Genomic DNA, 16,551 nt, shown 5'->3' with positions numbered 1-16,551 from the left:
AAAACCCATGCTGCTTTCGTGTATTTAATCGAAATAAGTGTAGGGCCAAAGTCAAGATGATAATTAACATTTGGAAGGTTATAATCAATGATTATTATGGATGGCGACTCAAATGTGAAACAATCGAAGCTATTAATAGCGACGATTACAGTTGCTGTTTCATTTTTTTCTCCTTTTGTTGAATGAATTTATGAGAGGCACGCGCTCAATGTGGCATAAAACCACAACAACCGGTTGATGATGACTACCGGCACTCTACTCTACACACACACACACACGAAAGATAAGCTCAACCGTCACTCCGGAATGCAAATCGCTATTCCGACACACACACACACACACACTCGAGCATACATTTTTAAAATACAATCACATGACTAACTTTTTTTTTTTTTACTTTAGTTTCGTTTTTGAAGATCTTAAAACTTATATGGCATAGTAAAATATTTATAACTGGTTTCTCGCTTGTGAATGTTGTAGCTTCTCCTGCTTTACACAATAACTTAGATGATGCTGAATTGTGATTTTGTTTTCTAAGCTGCCAATAATCAAATTAAGAGCCTCTAAGGTTCATTGGGGCAGGGCTCTATTCGTTAAAAAATATACTCTAATCATACGATTAGAATAATACATTTGTATTTCCAATCAATCACAATCTTTTTACTGACCCCAAAACTGATCTTTCATCAGTATTTCAAATTCAATATGATCGCCAACAGTAATAAACGTCTATCTTTCAATCAAATAATAAACACCAAGTTACCTAAGATTAGGTCGAACCTAATGGATCATCTATTAAAAGAATCACGACTTCGTAGAATCGTTTGCCCAGATAGTGGGTTCATTTTCTTTGAGAAGCAGGAACTAGGGCATGCTTTATTCCAATTTATTGTCTTTGCTCTCATATTTAATTGTAAGGTAGTTTCAATAAATAATACTTTTTATTTTTATATCTTTATTATACCTTTATTTACAAAAGATTACCATCCTACATTTGAATATTTTTCCCCGACTGTTTTCTCTTTAAATATGTTAAAAAAATTTGGCGAAAGCTCATATCGGGCAATTCAGCTTGTTTAGAAGTGCCTGCACACCAATTTTGGTAAACTCAAGGCATATAATTTCGGAGATCCAAGCGTTCATACAAACAGACGTATGAACTGACGAAGCCTTCCCGAAAATTAAATAGGCTCAAAGCTTCCACAAACAAAGCAAGGCACTACTGTCGTCCCCAATTTGTGGCTATGCGTGTGGCGTTGACAAAGACATGCTATAAACTTTTTCTTTGACCTTAGCTCTTCCACTTTCCAAGATCTAGAAGTTCATACAGACAGACGTATGAATGTACGAACCTACGCAGATAGACCCCACAGCTACAGGTTGCATCACGTGCTCAAACGAACAAAGAAATTTGCTGATCATCAAATTGATGGATAAAAGGCAATTCTCGAGTCAAATGTTTTGCATGCTCTTCGAGTGATGGGTAAGAGGCGGCCGACGGCTATTTGCACATTGTTCAAGAAACAAGAACTTTAAGTTGGTGATCATTCTAAAACGGAAGCACAATCATGTCGGCTACCGAGTTAACGGATGCAAAGTGTTTAGTACTTAGATAACCTCTTGAGTTAGTTGAAAACCGCCCTCGGCTGAGTCTAATAGATGCTAAGTGGTGATAATTTTGTATTTCCCCATATACTATGTTTATAAATAGTATAAAAATTAAATGTGCATGTTGTTATTGTTATTGGAAATGATTAATAATGAGGAAACAATTTGTTAATGTGCTCCGAACACACTGATAAAGAAGAAGAATTTATATACGTACTCGTATATACCTATGTTATGTGTGGGAGATAAGAGCTGTGAATTTTTTGTTCTTCCTCAGAGATTGTCAACAAAAACTGCGCCTCAAGCAAATATCAATAAATATTTGGACCAAATTTGTAAGAAAAACGTAAATAAAAAATGCATCATAAAATTTTGTCGAACTAGACTTTATAATTTGTTGAACAAATAATTTTCGCAGACGAACTATGAAATGTATTTGAGAGAAAATTAGTCATAAAACGTGCTTCTCTAATTAGTGTTAGGGGTATTGTAAATGGGCATTATGGGCACGCTTATGATTCAGACAAGGTGAGAAAACGTGCTCCAAAACTTACGCAAACTTGCCTAGAAATACACCACGACCCAAGGCTTTCAAAGAAATGCAAAGTCTAACATAAGTGTGGAAGTTGATTGTTCAAAGACATATGTATATGAATATGTTTGCATGTATCGTATTTGATGATAATATTCCGAAATGTGGTGCCATAAAAATAGCCTTTTAAAATGCTTGACATTGCAAAGTAAAGTAAAGTCGTTGAAACAAATTTGCATATCAATTAAGTAGGTTTGTTTTCGCTTTGCTGATATTAGAGAAGGAATGTGGTTAGACAGTAAAAAAATACAAATTATAATAAAAAATGGGGGTAGACCGACAGAACGAACAGGCAACAATCGCTCACTTGTGGGCCGACCTGCTATATGAGACTTCGAACGAGGTTACAACATATTGTGGCTTTCCTGTTACTTCACATTTGTGGGTCTGTGGGTTAATGTTTAGTCTTTGAGTTGAAGAATTTAAATAAATTACAGAAGCACTTCAGCGCACCATGACTTTGGCCGCCGTTGGATCTAGGTTTAAGGGTTTCATTTTATTTAATTATAAGGTAAAAATTAAAATAACTTTGGTCTCAAGAATAATTTCAAAGAATGCAGCTTATTTTATTTTTTTCATCAAATTAAGATGAAAGATCATCGGATGAAAAACGCAGATTTTTGATACGACTTTTGGAGCTCATTTTCCCCCATTTGAAGAGCTAATTGTCTAATTACTGTGAACGAATACTTTTATTCAAATTTCAGCTGCATTGATCACTAATCAGTCTGATAGTCACTCAGAAGATTTGTTCCAGTCTCCGAGGAGATTTTTTTAATTCCCAATATATATTCGGTTTGCAATTGTAAGCAATTGTTAGCTAATAGATGAAGTTTTTATATCAATATATGAAACGTTGTGGTTGAAAGATATTGAAGATGGTTTCAACGCTTGTGTAAATACTTGTACTTTTATTCTAAGAGATTTAAGTTAACGAGCTGCTAGAAAAACTTCTCAAGAATTTAAATCGTTATATGTAATTCATTCATTTCACAATTGTAATAGTTTCTGAGTACTTTTATATCAAATATATGATGACTGAGTTTCCCTTTAAGCCATGGTCAGACAGACAAATAATTTGTACACAAATTTGTAGCAGTTTTTAAATGTTTTAAAACAGCTTCGTTTGCAGAACTTTTCATAGCAGTTTGTGTAACATTGCACAAATTTGAGCGCAAATTATTTGTGTGTCTGACCACAGAACATTAAAAAGCTGACTTCTTGGCAAAAAATAAATTAAACGAAACAACGAATTTTAATGCTCGCCTTGTTTTAATGAGCCAATGCTATGATAATGAAAAAGTTATGAATTTTAATTAAAAGGTCTTTCAATTAATGGTTATAAGTATACTTGGGTGCAACATAAAAAACCAACTAACAAGTGCTTGAAATTGGAAATTCATACACGCATTGTTTTGGTTTGTTTTGGTGAATTACAGAAACGGTGCAGAAAATTGAATATTAGTGGAGTTCGGAGAAGACTACAACAACAACAAAATTAAATAAAAACAAAAATAAACTAAACACCAGCGAGCTAAAGAAATCAAAAAGATATACGATTTCAACATTTTCACAAAAGTTTCGATTGGTATTCGGTTTTTGTTTTTCATTTTTCATCAAACTTGTGCTGACACAACACATTTAGGTGGTGATGGATAGATTGGTGGTGGTAGTGGTGGTATTTTGGTGGGAGAAGAAGAATTTGTAATTAAATTAAATCCTAACCTCGCCGCCCAACATTTCCAAATCATGCGATGCGGCATGCGATGCCGTTTTTATAATCTTGTAGGTCTTGGCGAAGGGCGCCTTTATAAGCTGATTGATCGTCGATTTATTATAGTTGTTGTTGTTGTACATAGTAGTAGTAGTAGTAATAGATTGTTCAGAAATTAATTTTGTTTGTTGGTGAAGTTGGAGGGAGGCGTAACACCCGTTTGTTTATTTTATATAAATTTTATTTTTTGGTTTCGTCAATTTCAATTAAAGTTTTGTAGCATTTGACGATTTTTTGAAAATAAATGCAAACAAATAAGAAAAGAAGATAAAAAGAAGGCATTGTACAAAATACATAGATATATAGTATATATAAATATATGTATATATAAAGTTGATATGTATGTTACAAATTGTTTGGCATAACCTAAAAAGATTTTTGTTGCTTTTCGCTTGAATTAGAATTTTTGCAATATTTGTTTGAATTGAGAGAAAAATTTAAATAGATCAAAAAATTCGAGAGATAACTCAGCATAAAAAGAGCAAATAGTTAAATTATATGGAAACGGAATAGTAGAGTAGATTTTTGATATTTTGTTTCGTTTCTCGCACATATCGGAGATGACAGGAAAGTCGATGGAAAATCTTTGAATACAAATCAAATGGGAATACGAACTTACCTCCCAGGATTCGCGCGTTAGGTCGCTAATCTCCTCACCCTCCTGGCTGCCGCTGCGGCCACTGGCCTTGGTGGTCCATTCGGTATCCTCTTGAATTAACTCAAAACCGCGTGCCTTGATCTGCTCTTCATCGAGCTCACCATACAGGTGTTTCACCCAGGTGTTAATAAAGCGATAGAGCTCATCAACGCTGTTGGGAAAAGGGAATTACTTTCGTTAGCAATCGTATTACTTGGGGCTTAGAATAATTAAAGCTATCTCGGCCAATTAAGAGTACATCTTGGGAGTATTTATCGTATTGTTATATTTTAAAATCTATTTATTCCTCATTCTAAGACTTCAAAAGCATTCCTTGGAACACATAGTGGGAGTAGTTATCAACTTATATAAATCTCAGACTAACCCACAGCTATTGCAATATCTACTAATAGAACCAGCTCTTTAAACAGAATAAGATTTTCAATTTTCATAGGAATAGGAATCTGTATTATTCTTTTATCAATACATATATGGTGGAGCGTATTTTGTAATCTATATTCATTTTGAAGTTATCAAAGCGAAGAAAGACCATAGCAACTGCTCTTGAAGATTAGAAAAGACTACACTTATCAGCTCTACAAAAACTAATCTTCTATTCACATTGACTTGATTATTCTACTTGTTTTGTGAAGGTCTTTCAATAGTCTTACGTTAATTTTATAGAATTAGCGCTTTGATGCGCTCTTTTTCTAAGCTTTAAATTATATTTCAATCCAGTCCGAGTTGCAATCCATACGTCGATGCCTTTTGAAACTATTCGATATGTTTAGTAATAGGTGTACCGATTAATAGCAATGATTATACGTTGACCATCCGTTGGATTTCTATGCGTCAGATGTCTTTGCGTCAGATGTCAAATGTCTATGCTTTAGAAGTCTATTCATCAGATTTCTACGCATTAGATATCTATTTGTGAAATGTCTGCTCGTCAAATATTTACAAGTCAGCTATGCACGCTTCATTTAACAATTCGTCAAATGCCAACGCGTCAGATATGACCCTGCCAAGATGTTCTTTTAGGTTTGACGCTTCTCGACCTACCGATTTTTGGGCACACTGAACCAATACTCCGCACGCAACTTATTCTTGCCATAGGACATGACAGAGGTTGGTAGCGGTATTGCCTTGCCAATGGGTTTTCCCATGCGCAGGCGCAAATACAATGGTGGGTCAAGACAGGCGCGTGCTGGACGTGGTATGAGTTCTGCGAAAGCAAAAACAATTCGATTAGTTTCGTTTTGAAAATATACTGTTTTATAATTTCCACTTACTGTCCACACTGATAAATAGTTCCGGTTTATCATCCATCGATACCATGGAGCGATAGTCCAGCTTGGGCTGCTGCTTCGCCTCCTTGAGTTTGGTGCTGGACGATGTGCCCTCCGACGAATGTGGGCGTATGAAAGTGCCAATTGAGGAACGTCTGTTGGGGAATTCCAAGGGAAGCGTTAGTTAAGAGAACATTTAATGGTAAAGTATGCCAATAGAACGGGCATATGATGAAATGTGCTTCTTAGCTTAAAGATGATGTGGAAGATGTGTGTACAATTTTAGATGATGATGCTTGATGCTAGAAATGTACAGGGGCGCACTGACAAACTCAAGTTAAGAGAGAAATGATCATTAAATAAAACAAAATGGAGTGCTTTGGCAGACACTCAACTAAATTGCTGGAGAGATTTTTTAACAGCGATGTTGATAATCAAGAGTTGCAAGGAGGGAAACAATCAATCAATCAATCACAACAATCAATCTACATCAACAACACACAACACTAGCCGCCTGTCCTTCTTACCCATAGGTCATGTGACCCTCGGAATGTGTCGAGTGCGGAGTCAAGGGCGGCACTGGTGAGCCACCAGAGTCTTCGGACGGTGTTTTCGAAAATAGATTGCCGCCCAGCTCTGAGACCAGAGTGATGGGCGAGCTATATATATGTAAGTATATTGATTGCATCGGTGTATTTGTATAGAGAATTGGAATAGTTTGTGTGTGTGTGTGCGTGTTAATAATTTGTGTGTGTTTGGTGGCGGTGTTATGGGTTTAAAGTAAAAGAACATGTTTGCACAAAAAAGCAGCCGATCCGCATTAAACGAAGCATTTTGGTTTCGAGTAAAAAAAATATATAAACAAATTTGTGAGACCAATTAGGTATTATATTATTTGGACCCTCTTGTGGTCACAATACGCACCTTGAGAATACTTTCGAAAATACGCTTTGATTGGAATCACCCGTATTGGGCGCCGAATCTGTGTCCGCTGACTTGTTGAGGCTACCAGTGCCGGGAGGCGTGGCTGTGCCCGCCGTCCCATCGCCTGTAAGACCCTCCACCCAAGTTAAGGGATATGATAGACGTTTCAGCATCTGAAATTACAATAATTGCCATTAAAAATACGATTCAAACTTTTAAGGAAGGTAAAAATGGGTTCTTAATTTATGGACTCAGGTTGTTCTAGTAATTGTTCATATGGGAGGTCTACAAAATAATGTGGCTATACATGATTGGCAACAAACTTGATTTGCATATGAAGAAGATACGTCGATATGCCAAGTTTTGAGTCCGTAACCGTTGTGGTTCAAAAGAAATCGACGTTCATACAGACAGACAGCTGGACTTTTGGAACCTTTTTTACTATTTCAGCTGTAGGGTACAGGGAATAAAAAAATAGTGTAGATAGTAAAAGGTACAATTCACTGAACTTCCCGTGTTCCCGTAGAAGTGTAAAAAAAGTACTCAAGCATTATTCGGGAGTTCGTTCAATAAAGGGTTTAAGCTGCTTTGTATTTCCTCTGGTACATAGAATATTCTTTTTCCATGTCTGGTTTACTTTTCAATTGTACTCACCTTATTTTTCTTCTCCGTCTGCTTATCGCTGGTCTGAGCAGCTGCCGCTGCCTGTGCCTGCTGTGCTGCCTCATCGTCGACGCTAAAGCTCACACTGGAGGTCTTTTTGCGAGCACCGCCGGTGCCGGCATCAAGGCTCTGGCCGAGAATGGTGCTGCGTGGCGGCGACTCACTGAAATGCGTCGGTACAATGGTTTTCGGTGGTACCCAATCGGAGCTGAGCACAATATCGGCATCACTGTAAACTGTTTTCTTTGGTATGGGCTGTATGTTGGGTATGGGTTCGCGTATATCAATGCCTGAATCGTAGCACGATTGCTTCGACAATTGCTCCAAGTGTTCGAGGTCTATGGCAGCCAGACCGCCAGCAGCAGCCGGCAGCGGCAAAATGCCTGCAGCTCCAATTCCCGCTGCACCCAAGCCAGCTCCAGGGACAGGGCCAAGTCCAATGCCGCCGCTCATCGAGCTGGTGGCCGAGTGTGGTTCTTGGGTGCCGCGTGCGCCACTATCAATGGTTGTATTGGATTCATTGTCGGCCTCGTCTTCCGATGATCTTCGGGAATTAGACAAATAATAGCTGAGTATATTGCGATATTCGTGTGTGTGTTTTTTGCGTGTGCGAGTGTTTGATGTGTGAGCGTGTGTGTGATCGTTTGTGAGAGATAATGCGACGTTGTACGAATAAACACAAATTGATTTGAATGGTTTTTATGGTTGAACGTTGCAGTTTGTTCGAGTATATGAAAATAAAAAACACAGAAATATAGAAAACAAAATTGTAATTAATCAAAGTACACGATAAATAAGCAAATAATGGCAGCGATAACTCAGTATACATAGGTTTGGATGGATTTATGGCATTCATCCAAAATGTGGAAAGCACATACCGATCTTTGCTCGGAATCGCCCAATGATGATCCAATAGACTCTTGCGACGCTCCTCCAGAGTGGTGCGCGTATCTGCCAAGCCCAAAGTTTTCTTATCATCTTCTTCCTGCGAAGTAGAACCATCAGTCTTTGCACTATCTTTGGCTTCCGTAGATTTATCGTCCTGCAAATCAAATCAATTGCAATTAAAAGAAACTGATAAAGTATTTATTGGTTAGCTGCTGACGCACCTCAACACGTTCGCGCTCAAAGGCCTTGGGAAAGGCATCACCATCGCGTCCAGTGCTCGAGCAGAGCGACTCCTGATCATCGCCTATCTCCAGCGAACCTATTTCGGCTAAAATTCGGATACGAATTAAATTAATTAAAATTTGACTTAAAGTCAATTTTGAACTCACCCTCCAAGCGTTGCTTGCTGCCCTCCTCATCCTGTGGCTGATCGCCCTCCTTCGAGTCTTCCTCCACTAATACTGGTTTAGGATAATAGATTTCTGGCTTTTCCGTTTCGATGCTGCCGGCAGCAACGCTCGGTCCGGCGCCCCCAGCCACACGCATATGTGCGATATCATGGAATATGGCCGCATTCACCACCAAATCCATCGGCGCTATAACACCATAGCTCTCCGGTCCGTGCTCAATCACCAGCGGATCACTGACATTCGGATCGAACATTACGGCATTGGGCGTGACGAGCAAGACTCCGCCCACAACGCCTTGGCCATCGGTAATGTGACGCACATTGATTTTGAGAAAGCGTTGTGTGATGACCGGATCATCGCTTTTGGCCACATCCTCCTCAGCTTTGTCGCCGCTGCCACTACCGCCGATGCGTTCAATGTGTCCGGGTTTGGGAGAACCGGGTCGTAGACCCTCGAGTATATCTGCAAGTGATAAATTAACATTGTTAGTGAAACAGGTGATATTTATCTATTGACCGACTTCAACTACAAAATGTGGGATCAAGGCGTCGCGACAATGTTTGCGAAACGGACAGCTGGCCGATAAGATAGGGTAAGAATGGCGAAATTGATTTATAGCGAAACGCCGAAAACAGGGCTTATGGAAGAGAGCCAGAGCATTGATTTCGGAGCGTAAGCAAAAGAACAACAATAACAACAATGCGCACTCAAGGCTGCACTCCAGATGACAAGGCAATTAACACCTCCCCCTTTGTCAAATGTAACAAAGAACTGGACACCAATGTATATACCTATTATATACAATATATTTGTTTTAGTGATAATAACCTCCATTGCGCCAGAAAACAGCCGTGTGCATGCTGTTTGTTGAGGCCTTAAGTACGTGCCGCCTGCCTGTTTATTAAATACGCTCTACACTTTGCAACACTTTTGTGGCTAAACACGCGCGTTTTAGTCAACTGTTAATGGTTAAATGCGTGTAAAAGGCAGCAAGGCACGTTATTGTATGCTAATTAGAACTGTAAATGCGATTCTTAAATTATGAAATAATAAAACACGCTTTGTAGTGCCTGCAGCGAGCGGTGTTGTGGGTGAACGAAGAAGCGAGTTTTAATTGCAAAACAAACGTCATCGTACAGCTGTTTTCAATATTACGCAGTGTTGTGGAATACACCACACGGCCGTCAGTGTTGCCACATGGCCTGTTGATGAACACACAAAAAAAAAACAGCTGTGCAGCGCAAAGATGGCGCTTTTTTCAAATGCAATGCCTAAGAAACGAAAGTTTTTGCAAAGCCAAAAAGCAAAGAAAAAGACAAAATTTTTAACACAAACTCAATGCTTAATTAGCGTAAAATTTGCTTCATATCTCGCACCAATTGCACCATTTCCAGTTGTAGGAGCTGATGTTGTTTGCGCTTACCTTTCTCTTCCCTGGTCTCATCATTTGACAATTTCCTTTCAATGGGACTGGACTTGCCGGAGACGCTCCCGCCACCGCCACCCTTCTCATCGCCTGTGCCCGTCGAGGAGCTGGTCGAGGCATCATCTTTGGCACTCTTATCGGGCACCAGCAATTGCTGGCCCGGATATATGAAGGAGCTGTTCAAGCGATTCAGATGCGTTAGCTCCGAAGGAGTTGTATCGAAGCGGGCCGCAACCGATGTGAGTGTGTCGCGATTGCCCACGGTATAGGAAATGGTGGGTATGGTGGGCAATGAAGACTTTTGCTCTGCGATGAAACGAAACAAACAATAAATTAGAAAGAAATAAATATTAATAACAATAGCAACAAATTGTTTAATTTTTAGTACTTTTGCGTGGCGCCGGCAACTTCGGCTGTTGTTCGAATTCAATGAACTGTTTATCGGACCGCAGCCGTGACGTCAGTGGACTACAATCCTGTTCGCGGCACAAATAAAAAACAATAAATTCACGAAAAGTCGAGGACATTGCCTCATTTGAGCGCCAATAGATTTCCACACGTTCTAACATAATTCTTGTTGTTCTCTTCATATATTTTCCTACGCCAACAAATATACATATACATATGTATCTATACATAAAATGCTTCAAGTCTGCAGCCGCTCGCGCGTGATTCTAATCTGCAACTGCAATTCTTCAGAATTATTTTCTTTAGCTCAGCATTAGTGTTTCTTTTTTCCTTCGTTCCTTGACGATTTCATCGCGTTTGTTTTATAACGAAGGAGCAGCAATAAGAACAAGAATTTGATAGGAAAGCAAAAAAAAAACAGCTGAGCCGGCAAAGTAGCAAGGCAGGAAAATATTATTCACTGTTTTGTGTGGCGAGAATACTGTATGCTTGTGTCTGTATGTTTGTACTTGTAGTTTGAAATGATAAACAATTGGAAAGCTTATAAGTGTTTGTCGAAGTTGTAATACACTTCTTTCCATTGGAACATTTAAATTTCTGCCGTTCAAATTATTCTAAGCAGTGAACTTTGATTAGAACTGAGACGAACGTTAGGGTGACACTGTTAACTTACTGGTCCTTATACACTGCTAAAGAACTACATAAATATAACGAAATTTTGTTTAGCCAGTGTTGCCCATTCTTTAGGTTTCATAAAAGCTAGAATTAGTTAAATTAATAAATACACAATGAATATGCTAAGTGGCGTCAAAATTTATAAAATCTTCCTTTAGCCCTAAACACCCCTTGATTAATGTTGAAAAGAGAAGAAAAATTGTTTGTTTTGACAAAGAGGATATAATTTCTCTGTATCGGCTACAGTCTGACTTGTATTTTGTAAATTATCTCTAAAATGCATATACATATAACCACCTATCTTTATCTTTATGGTATTTAAGCCCAGTTATGTAATTTTGATAACGCTATACGCGCTGTAACTTTAGTAGACACAAAGAAATAAGGTAACCTTGGGAACACAAAATGTTGATTATTGCATTTTTTGATTTAAGTAGTCCGATATATCTGTATCTCACATACTACATATATGTGTGTATTGAAACAACTTAATTGGTATAACCACTTTAGAAAGGGTAGCTATACAAGTTTTTACTCTTTTCCGTAGTGCTTATCTTGCAAGAAATGTAGCTATTTATTTATAGTCCTTTTTTTTTATCAATGTAATTATTAATTATGTTGGTCAGTATTTTAAAAAGACCAATGCTTGTTTATAAGTTATTTACACTAATTGATAACAATTGTGGGCTTCTAAATTCACATCTTGAAATCTTTATATTAATTAATAGTAACAATGAGAATAAATTTTTATATAACTATTCTTTAACTATTTATATAATAATACATATTTTAAACATTTGAAAAAGTATAAGTGAAAATTCCAAACAATTTAATTCATCCCTTGTTAAGCACTCGGCGTTGACGGCGCTGCCATACAATTAAAAATTGCACAGCGGTAAGTGTACCCGAGCACGAACACATGACCCATACTAACTAACTGTAGCGCCGTTGTGGCGCTCAAAAGTAAATTGCGCGCGCAATTCGAATTTGCAAAGCAAAACAATTGTTATTTTGCTTTGCAGCAAAACAGAAACGTATTAAATAAATGGTGTTAATTATTGAAGCTACTCACTTGACAATTTGTCGACACTTTCGAAGCGCTGCTCAACTTTTGAACGCAATGAATCCAAATCAAATGGCGCCGCAAGGCCATGATCGACGCTTCGCGATTTGCTCCTGAAAAATGAATATAGAAAATAGTATAAATAAGTAAGTAATTGTTGTTGAGAGATAACAAAATATTGATGAATTGCGATTCGTATCGTTTACAAATTTGAACAGCTGCAATTGTGACCAAAACTAGTTAGTTAATAACAATTTATTTGTGTGTTATCGCCGATCGCCGATCACCGATCTCCGATCGCTGACCATAAAAGGTCAACACCGTTGTCTCTGCTATTTTAAACGTTTTTTAATCGTTTTTATTGCTTAACCTTAAAATGTTTGTTCATTTTTTTTCCGTCAATGTTGGCGGCGCGCTTTTTAGAATTTACAATTTTTTGTACTACAAGTATATTTATAGAACGCAGCACGTCTTGACTTTGACATCTCCGAACATTTTCCGAGTTGACTTTGAAATGGGCGCTATGGAGGAATACTCGCGCGAACCCTGCCCCTTTCGCATTGTGGAGGACTGTGGTGGTGCCTTTGCGATGGGCTCTGCGGGTGGTGCTGCCTTTCAGGCCATCAAGGGATTCCGTAATGCGCCGTCCGGACTGGACCGCCGTTTTTTGGGCAGCCTGGCCGCCATTCGGGCCCGCTCTGCCTCGATTGGGGGCAACTTTGCGTTGTGGGGCGCCACCTTTAGTGCGATGGACTGCTCCCTCGTCTATTATCGCGGCAAGGAGGATCCGTGGAATTCGATTATTAGTGGCGCATTAACCGGCGGCGTTTTGGCCGCGCGTGGCGGTAAGTTGGCCAATACTTGGCCCGTATGGGCCATAAATAATAAAAGCTGTTGGGTTTACACGCATTATAGGCATGACCTCCATGCTAAGCAGCGCTCTGGTGGGTGGCGTGCTGCTGGCTTTGATCGAAGGCGCTGGCATTGCGATGGCACGTTTCTCCGCCGATTCCTATCGGCCGGTAATGATTGTGGATCGCAATGAGAGTTACAAACAGCAGCACAACAAGCTCTATAATGGCGAGCCGACGGTTGAGGTTTGGCTTTCTATTTCTATCAAACCCTGTGCTCAGCTACATTTCTAACTTATTTTTTTTAGACCAACTCCATACCCGCCTAACGGCGTCTATGACGCATTTATTCAATCAGATTCTGCCACACTATATACATAGAAGAAGAAGAAGAAGAAAACATACAAACAAGAACATCATCATCTGCATACAAAACACAATTCTACACTTTGTATCAAATTTGATTCGCAATTGCGCGCCTCCAAAAAAGGGGCGGGCGGCAAGCGTTCATAAATGTAAGAATTTCAATTTGAATTAAATATTCAATTGCAGTACGCATTGAAATGTTTTGTTTTTGTAGATTCTTTTTTAGTTTTGCGCCCGCGCCTGGTTCAGAATCTTGATATCCAGCCACAGAGACAGAGAGACAGAGAATTGGCTGCGCGTGTGCTTCCTAGAGCCAAATTGGTAATAGAGCCACAGTCCGTGTCTGTGGCGAATGGCTCTATAAAAAAAAAGTTGGCACGCATTCAGTTTTGTGTTGATTCAACTGCCGGTTTTGATTTATGGACAAAGGTTAAGAACCAATCGCGACGTGTTCGCCAAGGAATGCAATGAGCTTAGAATTTATATTGCACGACCAGGGCTTATATGGGAAACGCCTAGATATCGGAACTAATACGCCATTTTGGTGCGAAATACTGTATTTCCTCAAGCCCCAGCAGTTAGTTTAAAGTTTGAAGCTTAGAGTAGCAAAGCGGCGTTTGACTTCAAATTTATTTGTTTTTGAGAAACTTGACATATTATTGATATGACAAATTTATTTAGTTAAAAATTTTACCTTTTTATGAAGTTTATTTTGGATTATTAATAAGGTTTTCACCAAATTATTAATTTTATATTCATATACTGATAGATTTAATGTTATTTTAATTGTAATTTGTTTTTCTATTTTTGAAAGTTTAAAATAAAGTTGAATATTTAAGTATTGTTACTAATTCAGTGTCTTTGTGTGAATTCTTCAAAAATCAGCCAACATTTTTGTTGAAATTATTGGAAACGAACTGAATGTCTTTGGGAATGCACAAGTCTCTTAATCAATAATCTAATTGATTATACGTATTCGCCGTCTTCAGCTCGAATATCGGGGAGCAGGAAGTCGGCTCTTGTTGGAAGATAATGCGCAATCTCAACCGTTTGATGATTGTGATTTGCGAATGATTTTTGACTGAAAACCAAACATTCGCCTGTTTTGGCTTTACGACTACTATTATTTTATTCGGAAAATTAAATAAAAAAAAAAATTTTAAAAGTAGGCATTACAAGCACGTCGAAGCCATTCAAAACGAAGGAAGCGCATTTCCGAGCCCATTAAGTACTTATAATATCAATCAGCAATGCGAGAAAATTAGACTCATCCGCCAAGCTGTCTGTCTGTATGAACGCCTGGTTTGGGGAAATGTCACATCCTATACCGATCAGACTTGATATGTAGGCTGTTCTAGTAACTAGGCAATACGAGTTTATTTTCCTCGTTTCTGAATTTTGACATAACCTTCAATAATTCCATAACTACATAAATAACACCTCGATTCGATTCGATTTAAATCCTTTCCTTTGAAACTAATTTTACTTAGGTACTAACATCTTTTTTTGGGTATTCACGGGTTTGCTTGACTGTAAAATTCTTTATTGTTTTTTTAAAGGCCCGTTTAACTGTAATATATAAGTATGTAATTGTTTAGTAAGCCAAGCTTTTCTTTACTTTATAAAATAAATTATGTTGCATATATTTAGTTTATTTCCTTTTATTTATCTATAACAAATATTAAAGCCTCGCGTTTATAGGCTTTGAGTAACATGCATTGCCCGCTTAAAGCCACAAATGTATCTTGAAGATGCAAGTGCGTTTGTATCCTGTGACCATGTCACTTCTTCACGTTTGCACGCTGCTTCGCTGTCAGTGTGTTGACATAAGTAAGGAAGGAACATAAGTGACAAGGTCTTTAAATATATAGTATATATAGGTATATATAAGTGTGTGTGTGTGTTTGTGAAAGAGTGGCTGCCTGTCGCCAGGCGAATACGTAACTTTCCATTACAATTTCTTTCCCTATTTCTGTGGCTTATAAATTTTGATTGACAAAATTAATTTCCGCTGCCAATGCATAAACTGAAAACTAAACACCGAGCAGTGTATTTCACTGTCGTTGAATGACAGTTGTTGGTTGATTCGTTCGCTCGTAGATTCGTGGGTTCGATTGTAATGTTTTTAAGTAACAATATTTGTATATGGGGAGAACAGACAAATGTATTCCTGATAGCAGCCCCAGATCATATCGCTTAGTTGCCTGTTCAGCCTCTTAGAAATTACAAATTGAACTTGATTTGCAGATACTTTTTGTGATTCCACAAGTGTTGGGAGCAATAAACCGAATCAAGGCCAAATATCTGTCAAAGTGAGTTCGAAATCGGGCTTACAAAGCTAATCAATAGTTAAGTAAATGGCATTGTTTTCGAATGCAAATAAATGCATTTTTAAGAACGGACACAATTTGTATCCATAAGATGCTCGTATAGTAAACACTGAGATATGAATACTCATAGGTCATATGAGATTTATAAGAGCCTTAAAGCCATCTTGCATCTTTGAGATACACTCTAAGCTGCAACATATGCCTTTAATAGTGTATCCACGTATTTGCAACAACTCTATATCTTTAAGACAATTGCGCACCGTAAAGATACTATTGTATTTGTAAGCTACATTTGTATCTATGAGAATCAAATTTTATGAATTCAGTTCCTATATTTTGTACATCCATATCTGTCATATCTATATTGATTTTTGCACCGAAAAGATGCTATTTGAAAATCTTTTTGTCTACCTATAAGAATAATTTTTATAAACTCTCTATATATATTTGCATTTACATATACATATCTCTCCAATATATCGGATACGGTCGGTTTTCATAAATACTTATCTATAATATGCATCTTCATGTGGTTCATAAATTGTTTATAAATGTGGTTCTTTTATAATTATTTGAGTCCTAAAGAAATAGTTGTATTCAACAGATACTTTTGTATTTATGTATCTTTGCGAATTTTTTGTGTTTCT

The 16,551-nt window shown here is 37.9% G+C and overlaps 2 protein-coding genes across 23 annotated transcripts in view; one reads left to right on the top strand and one right to left on the bottom strand.

Annotated features, from left to right (window-relative positions):
• LOC115623726 (TLD domain-containing protein 2) overlaps window positions 1–16,551 on the bottom strand; it is a 127,050-nt gene that overhangs the window by 33,192 nt on the left and 77,307 nt on the right. For 5 of the 22 annotated variants that reach the window (XM_030518219.1, XM_030518209.1, XM_030518212.1 and 2 more), the window contains 12 exons: window positions 12,367–12,470; window positions 10,209–10,517; window positions 8,765–9,247; window positions 8,597–8,703; window positions 8,366–8,529; window positions 7,479–8,055; window positions 6,825–6,997; window positions 6,428–6,559; window positions 5,904–6,055; window positions 5,674–5,836; window positions 4,594–4,783; window positions 3,926–4,015 (listed from right to left, as the gene is read on the bottom strand). In XM_030518219.1, the coding sequence (XP_030374079.1) occupies window positions 3,926–4,015; window positions 4,594–4,783; window positions 5,674–5,836; window positions 5,904–6,055; window positions 6,428–6,559; window positions 6,825–6,997; window positions 7,479–8,055; window positions 8,366–8,529; window positions 8,597–8,703; window positions 8,765–9,247; window positions 10,209–10,517; window positions 12,367–12,470 (2,644 nt within the window). Of the gene's footprint in view, window positions 1–3,925; window positions 4,016–4,593; window positions 4,784–5,673; window positions 5,837–5,903; window positions 6,056–6,427; window positions 6,560–6,824; window positions 6,998–7,478; window positions 8,056–8,365; window positions 8,530–8,596; window positions 8,704–8,764; window positions 9,248–9,613; window positions 9,723–10,208; window positions 10,518–10,599; window positions 10,750–12,366; window positions 12,471–16,551 lie in introns of those variants that run through there. The other 17 variants (XM_030518223.1, XM_030518217.1, XM_030518218.1 and 14 more) reach the window with 12 other exon arrangements.
• LOC115623731 (probable mitochondrial import inner membrane translocase subunit Tim17 1) lies at window positions 12,850–14,286 on the top strand. The gene is made up of 4 exons (XM_030518241.1): window positions 12,850–13,202; window positions 13,273–13,454; window positions 13,517–13,723; window positions 13,789–14,286. The coding sequence occupies exons 1-3, from the start codon at window positions 12,872–12,874 to the stop codon at window positions 13,535–13,537; spliced, it is 534 nt and encodes a 177-aa protein (XP_030374101.1). The 5' UTR covers window positions 12,850–12,871; the 3' UTR covers window positions 13,538–13,723; window positions 13,789–14,286.

Source organism: Scaptodrosophila lebanonensis, unplaced genomic scaffold (assembly GCF_003285725.1).
Source record: "Scaptodrosophila lebanonensis strain 11010-0011.00,11010-0021.00 unplaced genomic scaffold, SlebRS2 tig00000053-arrow-pilon, whole genome shotgun sequence".
Classification (NCBI taxonomy): domain Eukaryota; kingdom Metazoa; phylum Arthropoda; class Insecta; order Diptera; family Drosophilidae; genus Scaptodrosophila; species Scaptodrosophila lebanonensis.
This window is presented reverse-complemented; position numbering and strand designations above follow the sequence as displayed.

Coding starts and splice junctions, on each gene's coding strand:
- LOC115623731 (XM_030518241.1), top strand. CDS start 12,872: ATGGGCGCTATGGAGGAATACTCGCGCGAACCCTGCCCCTTTCGCATT. Junction 13,203..13,272: donor CGTTTTGGCCGCGCGTGGCG/GTAAGTTGGCCA, acceptor CACGCATTATAG/GCATGACCTCCATGCTAAGC. Junction 13,455..13,516: donor ATGGCGAGCCGACGGTTGAG/GTTTGGCTTTCT, acceptor TATTTTTTTTAG/ACCAACTCCATACCCGCCTA.